This window comes from Gadus macrocephalus, chromosome 18 (genome assembly GCF_031168955.1).
Source record: "Gadus macrocephalus chromosome 18, ASM3116895v1".
In the NCBI taxonomy this organism is placed as follows: Eukaryota; Metazoa; Chordata; class Actinopteri; order Gadiformes; family Gadidae; genus Gadus; species Gadus macrocephalus.
The window spans coordinates 16469030-16484167 of NC_082399.1; the positions used below are offsets into that span (position 1 = coordinate 16469030).

General features: G+C 43.7%; 1 protein-coding gene across 7 annotated transcripts in view; it reads right to left on the bottom strand.

Annotated features, from left to right (window-relative positions):
• Positions 1-14824, bottom strand: part of exoc6 (exocyst complex component 6) — a 45245-nt gene extending 30421 nt beyond the window's left edge. The window contains exons 1-5 of one of the 7 annotated variants that reach the window (XM_060037681.1): positions 14469-14824; positions 5741-5912; positions 1864-1911; positions 1585-1675; positions 540-585 (exon numbers count right to left, since the gene is read on the bottom strand). In XM_060037681.1, the coding sequence (XP_059893664.1) occupies positions 540-585; positions 1585-1675; positions 1864-1911; positions 5741-5912; positions 14469-14611 (500 nt within the window). In that variant the 5' untranslated portion in view covers positions 14612-14824. Of the gene's footprint in view, positions 1-539; positions 586-1584; positions 1676-1863; positions 1912-5740; positions 5913-12634; positions 12819-14468 lie in introns of those variants that run through there. The other 6 variants (XM_060037685.1, XM_060037680.1, XM_060037684.1 and 3 more) reach the window with 6 other exon arrangements.
• Between the last annotated feature and the right edge of the window lie 314 nt (positions 14825-15138).

Genomic DNA, 15138 nt, shown 5'->3' on the forward strand with positions numbered 1-15138 from the left:
CACACACACACACACACACACACACACACACACACACACACACACACACACACACGTCTTATGCCTTGGCGGTGAGCCTTGGGGGGGCCGTGGTTAGGGGCTCTGCCGTTAACAAGGGCACACTGAGGGTCAATTGTCCCCCCAGTGAATAGCCTGCTCCTTTATGGGGGCCCTGGTAGTCTGTGATGAACAAGGGAGGGTCATTAGTGTCCCGTCCTATGTGGACTTGCAGCCCATGATGACAGATCTATGTGTAAGTACGAGCCCAACAGCGTCGGTCGTGAACTCCACGGGGTCGGGAGGAAGTACAAGCGGCCCTACGAGGCAGTCAGGTGGCCTGAAAGCTTTAGAGTGGACGACCTGATTACAAATGTTTGATTTGAAATCAGATACACAGTATGCCAGGCTTTGGGTCAAAACATGTGAAAGAGAGAAACCAACAGTAAGACTGATCAGTCTGACGTAAACAACAACATGTGAGAAGGAGAAACCAACAGTAAGACTGATCAGTCTGACGTAAACAACAACATGAAGGGTACCTTTTAGTCTGCAGCTGCTCCTTTAGTTTACTGTACATTTCCAGAACTGTAAAATAAGAAAGCAGATTGCCGTAAGCTACAGTCAAAATCAATATTTAGAATCCATGTACACAGAGAGGGACTTTACACACACTTTAGGACTCTGTGGGATTTTACCCACAATGCATCACACTGGTGAAGAAGCTAACACGCAACAAGGAAACCGGTGGTTTAGTCTGGGCAATGGAGGGAAGGACTGGTGTGGCCAAACCGCTACCTTCAGCTCAAGGCAGCTGATGTGCCGTCCAGAGACACAGAGACGGAGACATGTCTGCCAAATGACTTCCTCCTCCCTAACATACACGGCACAAAAAACATTACTCCGAGCACTTGTACTGCACTCGCACACAGAATTTCTCTGGTCGTGATAGATATAGTAAAGCCTGTGAGGAAGAAACAATTCATTGAGCGCGCACGTAAAGTGAAGCAGCACCTAACTGATTGGCCACTGTATCCATGACACGATTGGCCATTGTATCCATGATATGATTGGCTATTGTATCCCTCAACGTGATTGATACAGATTGGTATCACATTTAGACGTTGATCCCTCTGATTCCTGAGATGCTGCAGTGGGAAGTCCTCATGAAGGGAGCTTGTATCTATTAAGCTTTAACTACGATATATAAATACAGATATACAGATATACAGCGACAGAACTGATTAATTAGACTTCATTCGACAATCGCTACCTCATCACTACACTTACCACCTACGTTACAGTGACTACAGTGTTTATATGTCCTGGTCTATGGATGGGTGCGGGGGCGTCCGTTTGGTACTGCTTCACTTCCTGTACACTCAATGAATATATTGTCCTTACAGGCTTTAGTATTGCTCTCACGAGTGCAGAAAATCTGTGCATCTGTGCACAAAAAATATTTTTTCGTGCTTAGAGATTCTGAGGGGTTATGCTAACTGTATTACTTGCACCGCCTTGGTGACCTCAAGATAACCCGTTCACCCGTACATCAAGGAGCCTGGTTTCCCCCCAGTGCTCTCCTACCTGGGAGGCAGAGCTGCAGCCGCTCCACCGTGGTGGCCATGTTCCTCTGCTGGAGCCGACAGCAGACCACCTCCTCTGTGCGGGCCGTCACCTGTGGAACAGACACAACGCTCGTCTGTCCTGGAACAATAGGGACCAGTGCAGCAGAGGAAAGGGTGTCGGAAACAACAGAGACGAGGGGGAAAGCGAGAGGGCCACACAGGAATCCGAACACACAACCATGGGTGGAGGGTAATTGCCCCCGTGGCGAGGAAGAGGATAGTTATTGTGTGTGTGTACCTCTTTTCCAGCCTCCTGTAATCTCCGATTAGTGTCCGTCACTTGGCCCTAGAGAAAGAAAAGCAGTCTTTTAATGAGATAGCTGACCTTTTAATCACTCTTGCTTTCAACAATGCTTCAACGACATGGCCTTATTTACAGCCCTTCAGTTTCATGAATATCAGAATAAAACTTCTTGTCCTGGTGTTTCACATTCCATAGGGGCATGGGACATCAATCAAGGCATGCTCCCAATATTGCAGTTATATGCAAGACAAGACCAAAAGGTCTACATTTGTAAGACATTTAACAAGTAACATAAAGTATGGCATACGATTGACTTGAATTGTACCGTTACCCGCACATTTCTACTACTTCTTCTAAAAGGTCAGTCCAGGGTTTCCCACAGCATTGTACAGCTTAGGTGGCCGCCTAAGCAACATACGCCTGCCGCCTTAAAAAAAACAACTTGGGGGCTTACAGCCTGCATGAAAATAAGGATCAATGGTCCACCTGTAAAAGACTGCAATTACCAAAGGGTCCTTAAATTGTTCTTTTTAAAAGCGCGGAGAATAACCTGTAACGATTCTAGATGTCAGCTCTGCCATAAGCAATGACTTTGATCACTGTGATAGTGTTGAATAGATAACTATTGAATGTAGTGCAGGGGCTTGTCTATCGCCCTCTTATGTCCCTCTGCTTCCCCTCCCTTATGTCCCTCTACCTCCCCTCCCTTATGTCCCTCCCCTCCCTTATGTCCCTCTACCTCCCCTCCCTTATGTCCCTCCCCTCCCTTATGTCCCTCTACCTCCCCTCCCTTATGTCCCTCCCCTCCCTTATGTACCTCCCCTCCCTTATGTCCCTCTGCCTCCCCTCCCTTATGTACCTCCCCTCCCTTATGTCCCTCCCCTCCCTTATGTACCTCTGCCTCCCCTCCCTTATGTCCCTCCCCTCCCTTATGTCCCTCCCCTCCCTTATGTCCCTCCCCTCCCTTATGTACCTCCCCTCCCTTATGTCCCTCCCCTCCCTTATGTACCTCTGCCTCCCCTCCCTTATGTCCCTCCCCTCCCTTATGTTCCTCTGCCTCCCCTCCCTTATGTCCCTCCCCTCCCTTATGTACCTCCCCTCCCTTATGTCCCTTTGCCTCCCCCCCTTATGTACCTCCCCTCCCTTATGTCCCACTGCTTCCCCTCCCTTATGTACCTCCCCTCCCTTATGTCCCTCCCCTCCCTTATGTACCTCCCCTCCCTTATGTCCCTCCCCTCCCTTATGTCCCTCTACCGTCCCTTACTTTCTCTCACTGTAGCTTTCCACCGAGCCACTACTCAGCCTTGTAATCAGCTCATTGTCCATGAGAGGGCAGGGACAATGCGGCCTCTTTGGAGTCCCCAGGCCGTGAGGCCCTGAACTGGTGCTCAGTGCACGGGGCTCTTTATTCCGGCTAATGCCTTGTGACAGGCCCTTTCTCACAGATTCAGTGACAAACTTCTCGATTCTGGACGGGGATTTTTGAACTTGGTTCTTGTCAAACGTCTAAGAGCCATGACCCAATTGACCACTGGGCTTTCCGATGACAGCCCCTTTCAAAGGGAATACGCTCCACAAGTGGAGGGTAAAGAGAAGGGCAACCACAGGGCAGGACACGAGGCCCGGACAGAGCCCGTCTATTGGCTGAGTCTGGGTGTGGTGGCATAAAGCTTAATTAGCTCCAGCACTATGAAACTTAACCTGATTTATTTCAAAACCATCAACATATTAGAATTTAATCTACAGTTCAAATTTCATTTAACTTAAAAAGGAACATATTTTATTTGCCGAATTTGAATGGCCCAATAAAAGGGGAGGGAAAATATATAATTTTATGGAAATATTTATCACAAAATATAGATTGATTATTTGTGATGTATGGGAAATATTTGGTGATGTGTTTTTTTTAAGTTACTGAATGAGAGAACGTAGAAGCGTTTTAGCGAAAACGCTTTCTAAACGGATACACTCAATCGTAGTTGATTTGGCCTGTGTATGACGTTAAAAAGTTACACATAGTTTATATTAAAGAGGCAATGTGTAGAGCTTAGTGGCATCTAGTGTAGCCGACTTGGCAGAAATGGAATCAAATATTCACGTCTGAATTCAATTATAATTTGATTAGAGTAGAATCCCATGAAAATAACAATCCTTCTGTTTGTTAACTTGCAATAAACTCTTTATATCTAAATAAGGAGCGGGCTGTCTTCATGGGGGCACCTCCATGGTTCTCCAGTGTCCTAGAATGGACATTCGTCTCTAGAGAGAACGCATTATAAATGAATGTTTAGGCTAAAAGTCAAAGGAAGGACGGGGACCTGTAGTCCCCATGGCTATGTCCCGTTTGGGATACTAGTTTTCCGTTGTTGTGAAAGGCCGTTATAAAGCCTGATGTTTAATATTAAATTCACCGCCCACACCGTGGCGTCATACTATCAGTGTCCGACAAGCATAACCCTCTCTGGGATTCGGACATCAGAATCACCTACTGGTCGGACGAAGCTTGTCTCCACACCCACTGTGGCGTTATATTAGAAGATTGTTGGAAACCTCACTCTCTCTTGGACGTGCCCCAAAATTGACTCAGGGCTGTACAGTGCCACAGCTGGATTGCACATCATATGCTCCTAAATATGATTGTGTGCATAGATAAATATCTTCAACTTGCATGTTTGCAACCGAGGACAGAGACTTTAGGGATTTAGTTTTCTCTTCAACAGATATTCACGCTCTGAATTAGCGAGGTGACACTGAACTAAAGAATTGATCCGGTCTGAGTGGGTCTTGCGGTGTTAATCTGCCCAGGAGACGAGCAGCAGCACTCCGCTCGAGGGCCATCGTTGGGTCAGTATTCCTTCACAATCGGGGCATTACAAAGTACTCTGCATAAAACCTTAGCCTTAATGAAACACAATTCAGCTGGATACATCTGCTGATTGAAGACCGGTATTGTTGCACAGTAGGGCAGGGTAAAAATATTGATTCATCAATGCACTGCAATTTATTTGTTCTCGATTTAATTTCGATTCAGATTTTTTCGATTACTTCCATTAAAAAAAAAGAAAAAAATAAGAAAAAGAAGCACGCTCAGTCATTGTAATCTAGAAGCGAGTATGCCTAAATGTACATGCCCTTTTACATTTGTCCATGTTATGATTATTACTTTTATGCCGCAAGTTTAGCTCAGGAACAATTCTATACAATGGTGTATTCCCTTTTTTGCTAGTTAAAGCAGAATGAAATGGTTAATTCATTTTTAAATGGTTCATTCAAAATAATATTTAGGTATTTTTGTCATCTGCACGTATTATTGAATCAATATCGAGCAATTCGATCAATATAAAATCGAAATCTAATTGAATCAAGACTTTAAGAATATAATTGAATCGTGAGGTACCTGGCAATACCCAGCCCTATTGGACAGCAATTATTTTTTGCAAAACGATAAAGCCTAAAAAAACGATGTCATCTTTGTGGAAACCTAAATGGTACCGCCCTACAGAGGGTGCTATATTGTATTCGCCTGGTTGATTTTCATCAATTCTGTTCTGTATCACCACACAAAATACAAAAATCAATGGCTGACACCCAGAGCCCTGTACACTCGAACCACAGCGTTAAAATCCATAGGGTCAACCAAAAATAAAGAAATCACAATCACATATAGCAACTTGTACAGAATCGCAAAAGTAACTGAATTGAAAAAAATATATTAAATCAGATGTCTAAATGAAAAAATGCATATATACACATGGCTGCATTATGAAAGGCTCCCCATTACTGTTGAAACATCCTATGTAGCCGGGACATGTTTAAGTCACGAGTTACAAACACAGCCAATCAGGAAGCCGCCCTGGGTACAGCGACTCACCATGAGCTTCTCTGCGTCTGCACGGACTTTGAGCAGCTCGGTTATAGCGTCCACAAAGCCCTGATGGTGAAAGTTGCACATCTTCTCGATCTCACGGTCGTGGTTTCGTATTCTGGCATCCAGCTTCTCCATGAAGCGCTTGTGGGCGTAGGGCTGGTCATCATAAACTGACCTGGGAACAACAGGGTGAGAAGATGAGTAAGGTCATCTGCAGGCCAAGGAACAGGTTGATCTGGGTGAGTAATGGAAGGAAGATGTGAGATGTTTGCCAAACTATTTAGGCTATTTTTTATATTATTTATTTTTTAAAGTGTTTTTTTTTTTTTTTTAAGCCTTTGCATGTTGAGTGTTTCTAATTATTTTCGTAACACAGAAGAGAGCACTTGCTGAGAACCTAGGTAGGCCTACTCCGCTGTCAGTTTAGCCATTGGCCATTAAAGAAACGTGAATCATCTGTCTTATGCCATCACTTTTCTGGAACACGGAATCTGTTTTGGGTTACACAAGCTAATGATCAATAAAACGGGTGGATAATAAAGTCTAACTAAGTCATCGTAACATGAGTTTCTCCTCAGTGTTGCTCCAGACACACTCAGGCTTATTAATAACAAGGCTGCTTTTGGATTCTTGATTGGTTCGTTCACTGTTTGGGATCTGAAATAACCAAAGCCACTGGTGGAGATGAGCGGGTTCTTTCAAAAATTTGGTTTTAATCGTTTTCGCTGCAGTAGATGGTTCTCTTTATTACAAAATCAGTGAGATTTATAATTACATTACGCCAAAGCATATCTACTTACTTCACATTACATTACATACCTACTTACATTTTTATAACTGCATTCTGTATAATCTGCTAATGGAACATGATGAAACAACGTTTCTGTCGCTTTCAATGTTTATAAAATAGAATAGACTGTCTTTGTGAGTGAGGCTTTCTCATTTTGCATTATGGGAGACAGTGGTGCTAATTAGACTGTTCCGGGCCGCATTCTAATTCTAATGTCTGTTGTCAGTGACTAACACTCTTTAACACTCTAAAGGAAACATAGGAGACAAATTAAAAGGATGATTAAATAAATTGGGAAGCAGTATACAAATATTTTCCATAGCATAAATGGTATTCTGTTGTAAAGCAAGCAATGGAATAGCTTGCTTTACAACAGAATACCAGAATAGAACACAGGTATAATATGTATATCAATGTATTAGCTTCTCTGTTCAAATATAATAACTCTGACACTTGAACAAAAAGGGGTGGAAAGCTTCTTTCATTTTTGAAACATCACAAATGAAACAAAACAAACATATTTCAGCCGCAAACCCTCAATAGAATATGAGGCGATGGTGAAGTATTCAAAGGTCTTTGTAAAGCGACCACAAGGCGTTAGCACCACCTAGTGTCGGCCAAACACAGTGGCATGTTGAGAACTACACTTTCAAAACTCCTTACTTTTTAACACATTTACACAAATATTTACACTTAATGTTTGAATCAATAATTCAAACGACTTTTATGACATGTATGTGAGTCTGGCAGTCGCAATTCCAATGATGGAGTGTGTGGGAGATAAAGGATGACTCCTCTTTACACTTACACCTTGAAAATGTATAATAATGAATAACACATTTAAATATTAGCGCTTAATAGTTGTATTACACTCAGAAACATATGTGTTTTTTTATGCCATTCACCGTTACAGTAGAAGATCTTTAATGTTTTTTAAATTGGATCACAGTGGAATTGGTTAGTTGAAATCCCCCATGTTAGCGAGAGATACAATAAAACCATGCAAAGAATCATAAGTTACATGGGAGGCAAATGGTTCTTTTCCATTGAGAAATGGAAACACCCACTAGACCTGTATGAGGTGTAGATACTACTCACACACTTCTAATGTCCCCACTAGACATGTATGAAGTGTAAATACTTCTCCCAACCTCCTCATGTCCCCACTAGACCTGTATGAAGTTTATATACTACTCACACAATGCTCATAGTAAGGGTACCAACGAGTAAACAACAGAGAGCCTACCCACCAACCGTCTTAAAAGTAGTGTTAGGTCAAATATAAACCATAATCTGATTATAAGATAATATTCAAGGTTCTCTTTCAATGGGGCAGTACGAGAGACTCACGATTCCACTACCGGTTCGTACATTCGGGGCAAGAAGCGCTATACTGCCCCCTTGTGTACACAATAATGCGACAGAGAAGTATAAATGCAGGTTGATTCTGTGGGCCCCGTGTGGATCTTTGCAGATATGTTCTGGTTCTGGTTCCACCAGCAGAGGGCTGAACCACGGGGAAGGGCAGTAAGACCAATGCACCTTTATGGAAATACGCTGCATATTTGCATGGCTCCTTCCATCTTGCATTTCCATGTACTTATCTTTCAGCCACAGAAAACACTTCCTGATTTAAAAGCTGTGTTTGAACAGATGTTGAACACGGTCAGTGAAGTGACCGGGACACATGATCTAACGTGTACGGACCGCCAGTAGAGAGAAGGCTGATGTTTGGAGGGTTTGGGAAGGAGAGATGTTGAAATTGTATTATCAAACAACTAAAGTTACATTTTAGTTCTTCCCACCCAAGAGAGCAAACCACCCAAGAGATTCCGTTGGGTTCTGGTACCGGTGGGTCCCCTGGTTCCGGTGGGTTCAAATGTGAACGGTACCCAACATATTAGCTTCATTTGAGCAACACTTCATTACAGCAGCCTCCTCCTCCCTCCTCTGTGATGAGCGTGGTGTTCTCTACTGTGATGAGCGTGGTGTTCTCTACTGTGCGTGGTGTTCTCTACTCTGATGAGCGTGGTGTTCTCTTCTCTGATGAGCGTGGTGTTCTCTACTGTGATGAGCGTGGTGTTCTCTACTGTGATGAGCGTGGTGTTCTCAACTGTGATGAGCGTGGTGTTCTCTACTCTGATGAGCGTGGTGTTCGCTACTGTGATGAGCGTGGTGTTCTCTACTGTGATGAGCGTGGTGTTCTCTACTCTGATGAGCGTGGTGTTCTCTACTCTGATGAGCGTGGTGTTCTCTACTGTGATGAGCGTGGTGTTCTCTACTGTGCGGTCGTAACTCATGAGGTCGTAATTAGGGTATTACTCATCAACAATACTCCCACTGATTTCTCATATCATGAGCCAATAGCTGCCGCAGTGAAAGTGATTCTTTAACAATAGTGATTCTCTAATATTTGCATGAAAAGGAAAGTTAAGGTCATATTGCATGTAGTTGAGGAGGGGACTGGTATTTGATATGCTCAGATTGGAACCAGTGCTATAGACAACACATCAGACACACACATAACAAAGGGGAGAGGGATAAAGAAATCTGCAGCCTGCATACTCCCTTATGAGCTTCCTATTTCCTGTTATTATCACTATGAAGCAGCTAGCAGCTGCAACCAATAGGTCAGAGTCTTCCTGCTTCCTAGGGACACAGGAAATGATGGCACTCTCCAGAGTAGCCCCTGGAATCCAACATTCATGTCACATGAGAACATCTGGCACTTTCACCAGCACACATTTTGCGGGGAGTGTGTGTGGATGATGGCTGGCTTAATCAGCCTCACCTGGCTGAGTCTGATTGGACCCTGGGGCTAGGTGAGGCTCCACACCGGTTGTACATCGAGTAATAAGTGTGCAACGGGTTAAACCAGCCATCACCATACGCACTCAGGGAGATAACTCGTACATGGCTGCATGTAGCCCCAAGCCAACTTTAATTGACTGCCATCTTTACAATAGACCTGATTTTTAACAGCATCAATAGAAGTCAACCAGATGGAGAGTGCCGTGTAGTAGAGACTTTGCTAGTGTTTTAATCAGCTGACGACTAGTTGGTGCTTGTGAACGCAGCAACAGCTAAACTGGACAGAGTCCCCCCTGGTGTTCTCCACTTCTGCTTTACCTTACAGGCTGCTTCCTAAACACCAGTAAACCAGTATTCTGTGAGTTCTGCTTAAATGTCTGCACTGCATCACTTTTCCTCTGACAAAACTGCAGATGCTTTGACATTGGTGTTTGATGGCTGTTAAACATCTATTTGGGCTAAAACTGATGCTATGGCTGCCTTTATATGACCGTCTGGGAGAGCTGAGGGAAAAGCGCTCTCTCCTGCTCTTTTCCACCCCATGATACCCCTTCAGTGATTTATGTTCTAATGCAACACTCCTAAATAATGAATTGGTGCTTGGTGAATAATGTGAATAATGTACATATATATATTATATATTATGCACTATTCTGAAATGCGGATTACCAGGAAAGGAAAACAATTGATCACAACTGGACTATATGACCTTACCCCCTCTTATGTTTAGTTGGTTCGAGGAGTTGGTTCGAGAGGAAAGCGATGGAGTTATTCTGTCTCAATGGCAAATCAACAGAGCATTTTACACAGCGGCAGCCATCTTTGTTGTTGTTGACACCTCTACAGCTTCTCTGATTTATCCCGCCTCATGCTAGATAAACGGTTGTGATTACTAGGTCTATCTCGTACCGGTCAGAAATCTGAGGAGCCAATGAAACATGAGCTGGTGAGACTGGTGCAGTCCCAAGGCTACAGCATCATGTGGAAGAGTAACTTTCTTACAACCCTGACACAGAACCCATCGGCCAACCAGGGCTGAGCCTGAGTATAACAACATCTGGATGTCCGTTCGTCAGGGCGCTATTCAAATCTCAATTCAGTATTCGGATATTCGTTTTGTTTCGATGGAAAAATTGTATACAAAACATATTCATGTTTTTTAATGTCTATGCATGTTTGGGGATGTCGGGCAGAAGGCTAAGTAACATGTCGTTCAAGTATCACAGTCATGAAATATATGTAATGCCGCTGGACGTCTGAGGACACCATAAAGCTCCACCTACTATTAATAATTTAGTAATAGTATTAACCTGTTGGTTATTTAGTAAACATGAATAGAACAGGAAGAGATGTTTTTCCGTCATGGCGATAAAGTGATTTATCACAGGGTAAATAGCACTCGTCCTGCCGGGAAACTCATTTCAAATGTATTTGCAAACTGTACAAACCCCCTATTTGCTTTGTGATGATATGAAGTAGGCCTAGGACAATTATAGGCTGCATTGAAGCTCTGCTGAAACCAGGTCAATCTCAGACTGTGTATCCCAAAGCGACTGACGTGATATTGTTGTTTTGCTATTTGGCATTATTAACACTATAATAATTTTTTAACCAATTGTACCACTTTAGTAAACGATCAGTTGATAAAACCTAATTCTGCAGCGGTCGCATCCCCTGCTGCATTTACAGGAAGTGAAAGATTTGCATTATGAATGGACCCTAACCCAATATTTTGATATTCGTTGATATTCGTACCTAACGGTAAAACAAAGCTTATGGTGGACGTTGGAATTCTCCATACCGGGCCCAATGGGTCTAGCGCCCCTTACTCTGTGGGCCTCACTAATAAGTTCATCTTTATAGCTAGGATATCAAAAGTAACAACTTAATGATGAGGGAAGCCATCTTTAGTAATATGTTATAACGATAATCGCAGTGTTGGGACATCTTCATTTGACAGTGTAGTGAGCTAAACTACCAGTTACATTGAAAGAAGCTTCCCTACACTGATGAAATGTAGCAAGCTGAGCTAATGCAACATGGCAACAGTAGTTCACTACATCAAGGATGATTATCTTTCACAATGAACCAACTGCAATCATTTGACATTAACATAATGAGCTGTACTCTCTGTTCCCAAACCCCCCAATAAACATCTGCTTCACGTAATAACCAAAGGAAAGTGTGTGTGTGTGTGTGTGTGTGTGTGTGTGTGTGTGTGTGTGTGTGTGTGTAATGTTTAACTAATTGTATTGTAATATTTTAAACTGAATCACACCTCATGCCAGTACGACAACATCAATGATAGACCCCACTTTTCCTGTCAGCATGAATCCTAACAGAGGCAAGAGTAACCAAGATTAAATGCATTAATTTCCCTTGTCAAAATCACAACAAACCTATTAAATCCATGTGAGCCATGTGAACATCGACGAACAAGACGTTAAATCAAAAAAATATGTTCCCTAAAAAAATGCAAAGATAGATGTTTTCCATTCCTTTCATAACTCATCTACGTCAACAGAGGTGACTGCTGACTGATCAATGTAAAAAAAAAAAAAGGCCGCCTGCAGGCATGACTAAAGTCAGGCTTGATTGACAGGTCCTATGATAGATAGTCCATGCTCCCAGGTTTGACAGGAAGGCCCCCTTGATGTTAACCTCAGCAGCCTCGCATGACTTTAATGCATTAGAAACTGCCTTTCAGCTATTCGTTACTAACTACTGGTCTGCAAACAAACGTGATACAATTTAATTACAATGCAGGATTTCTCCATTCAGTGAGTGTATAATAAGATATGCAAATGTTGTGACGTGAGCAAGCAGCACTTGCCCATATAGCTAAAGAGGTTGGTTAACCTGAGCGACAAATAACAACCTAGAGCCACACCACTCATCACGTCTTCCGTCCTGACAGCAGACTTCTCAAAGACTGCTGCTCACGGACAAAACGTACAAGACATGCATGTAACGGTTCCGCTTCTGTTGTTAGCTGTCACGAAGAGAGGTTAGCCATCCGGCTGGTTGGCTTCCCCGTTCCACCTAAACTGCTATTAGCTCGGCTGATAGCTGGTTTAGCCGAGCAGCTAACAGCTAACTAGCCGGATTGCTAGTTAGCTTCCCCATTCAACCTAACCTGCCCGTTAGCTCGGCTGTTAGCTGCTCGGCTAAACCAGCTACCGTCCAGGTAGGTGCTGCTAGGTGGGCAGCTAACAGAGGTCTCCAGTGTACTGAGCGCAGACAGTGACACGTACAGAACGACCGCTGACATTCAGCGGTTAGCCTCGATTCCCTACCGAAGCGTTGGACCAACACACGCCGTGTCAGTGCTCTCGATCTCCTGCAGGATCCGTTCGTGCTCCGTGACACACTCCAGGGTCTCACTGTCCGCCATGATGGTTGTATATGTGAGCATCTCTCACCTCAGACCTGGCAGAGCTGCAGCAGACACCCGCAGTACAGAGACCCGCCGCTGGGGGCAGACACCCGCAGTACGGAAAGCCGCCGCTGGGGGCAGCTGACACCCGCAGTACAGAGACCTGTCTATGGTGGCAGACACCAGAATAACAGAGACCTGTTGGGTTCAGACCCCAGGGTAACAGAGACCTGTCTGTGGGTTCAGACCCCAGGGTAACAGAGACCTGTGGGGGCAGACCCCAGGGTAACAGAGACCTGTGGGGGCAGACCCCAGGGAAACAGAGACCTGTCTGTGGGTTCAGACCCAGGGTAAGAAAGACCTGTGGGGCCAGACACCAGGGTAACAGTGACCTGTCTGTGGGTTCAGACCCCAGGGTAACAGAGACCTGTCTGTGGGTTCAGACCCCAGGGTAGCAGAGACCTGTCTGTGGGGGCAGACCCTAACAGAGACCTGTCTGTGGGTTCAGACCCCAGGGTAACAGAGACCTGTGGGGTCAGACCCCAGGGTAACAGAGGCCTGTCTGTGGGTTCAGACCCCAGGGTAACAGAGACCTGTGGGGCCAGACCCCAGGGTAACAGAGACCTGTCTGTGGGTTCAGACCCCAGGGTAACAGAGACCTGTGGGGCCAGACCCCAGGGTAACAGACCTGTCTGTGGGTTCAGACGCCAGAACAGAGACCTGTCTGTGGGTTCAGACTCCAGGGTAACAGAGACCTGTCTGTGGGTTCAGACCCCAGGGTAACAGAGACCTGTCTGTGGGTTCAGACTCCAGGGTAACAGAGACCTGTCTGTGGGTTCAGACCCCAGGGTAACAGAGACCTGTGGATTCAGACGCCAGGGTAACGGGGGTTGGTGCCGTGTTGCGGTTCCTGGAGGTCTGAGGTTGGCTCCATTCAAGTTAAAAAAAAAAAATACTTAATTGTCCCCTAATGGGGCAATTTGTTCAGGACACCAAACAGTCATCTAATAACCAACACCTCTTAGCACAGTACAGGTTGTTTGGTCGTTTAAGGTTCAATAATGATGTGTTTTTTACATTTACAAGAAAATAACTGGGCTGGAATTTGCTCAATTTACTATATTGTTGTTATTATTATTAGTGTAGTAGTAGTAGTAGTAGTAGTAGTGGTAGTAGTATACATAAGTAGTGATAGGCTAGCAGTAGTATACATTAGTAGCATTAGTAGTAGCAGTAGTATACACTAGCAGTAGTATACATTCATAGTAGTATTAGGCCATACACTAGCAGTAGTATACACTAGCAGTAGTATACATTAGCAGTAGTAAACACTAGCAGTAGTATACACTAGCAGTAGTATACACTAGCAGTAGTATACATTAGCCGTAGTATACACTAGCAGTAGTATACATTAGTAGTAGTGTTGTGGGCATATGACTGCTGCCGGAGGAGATTCCTGTAGTGCTGAATATAATTATACATGTCTCCTAGCTGGTATAAAGTATGCAATTGTTAAAATCTACTCTAAATGCTGGATTAAGAAAGGCCTGTGTTTTTAAACTTTAATAGGTTATATATATATATATATATATATATATATATATATATATATATATATATGTATATGTCAGTATCGATATATTTTTAAACTAGTCTAGTTATTGTTTCCACACACAATTGAGAGGAACAACCATTGATTCTAGTGACCACAGTTGATCCAATAAATGACTGACTACAGAGCAGGTGAATGCTACCTTAAGGTGGTTCCAAGTGGCAGATCAACAGACTCCAGCTCAGTGAATATATTTCCATATGCCTTCTCATCTTCTTCTTTGATGTCCTTTTCCCTTTGAGTTGGGGGATCAGGTAAGACTGTGTTCCCTCCCTCCGTCTCCATGCCCGCTGTGGAACTTCTGTCTGTGGTGGCTTATACCGCAGAGAACTACAACTCTGCTGCTAAATGATTCAGTAAGACGAAAGGAACTCCTCGATGTGTGTCTGTGTGTGTGTGTGTGTGTGTGTGTGTGTGTGTGTGTGTGTGTGTGTGTGTGTGTGTGTGTGTGTGTGTGTGTGTGTGTGTGTGTGTGTGTGTGTGTGTGTGTGTGTGTGTGTGTGTATTTTAAATTCCAGGGCAGGACACCTGCTTCTGTCAGCAGAACGAGTGGCAGCAACAGGAAACAGAGAACTTGTGACCAACAGAACTTTGAATCCAACAAAGTTGGCTGAAACAGCACTCTGAGGTCAAAGATGGTCAAGTACAAAAACAAATTCAATGTTCGTCACACTCATTTCATTATACTCCATTTCTTTAATAAATGATAAATAAATAATAAATAGCGATTTATCGTTGCATCGGCTTTCATTCATATTATTGATCAATATGTCATTCATAATAATATTTAATTAGAAATCCATATAAATAGA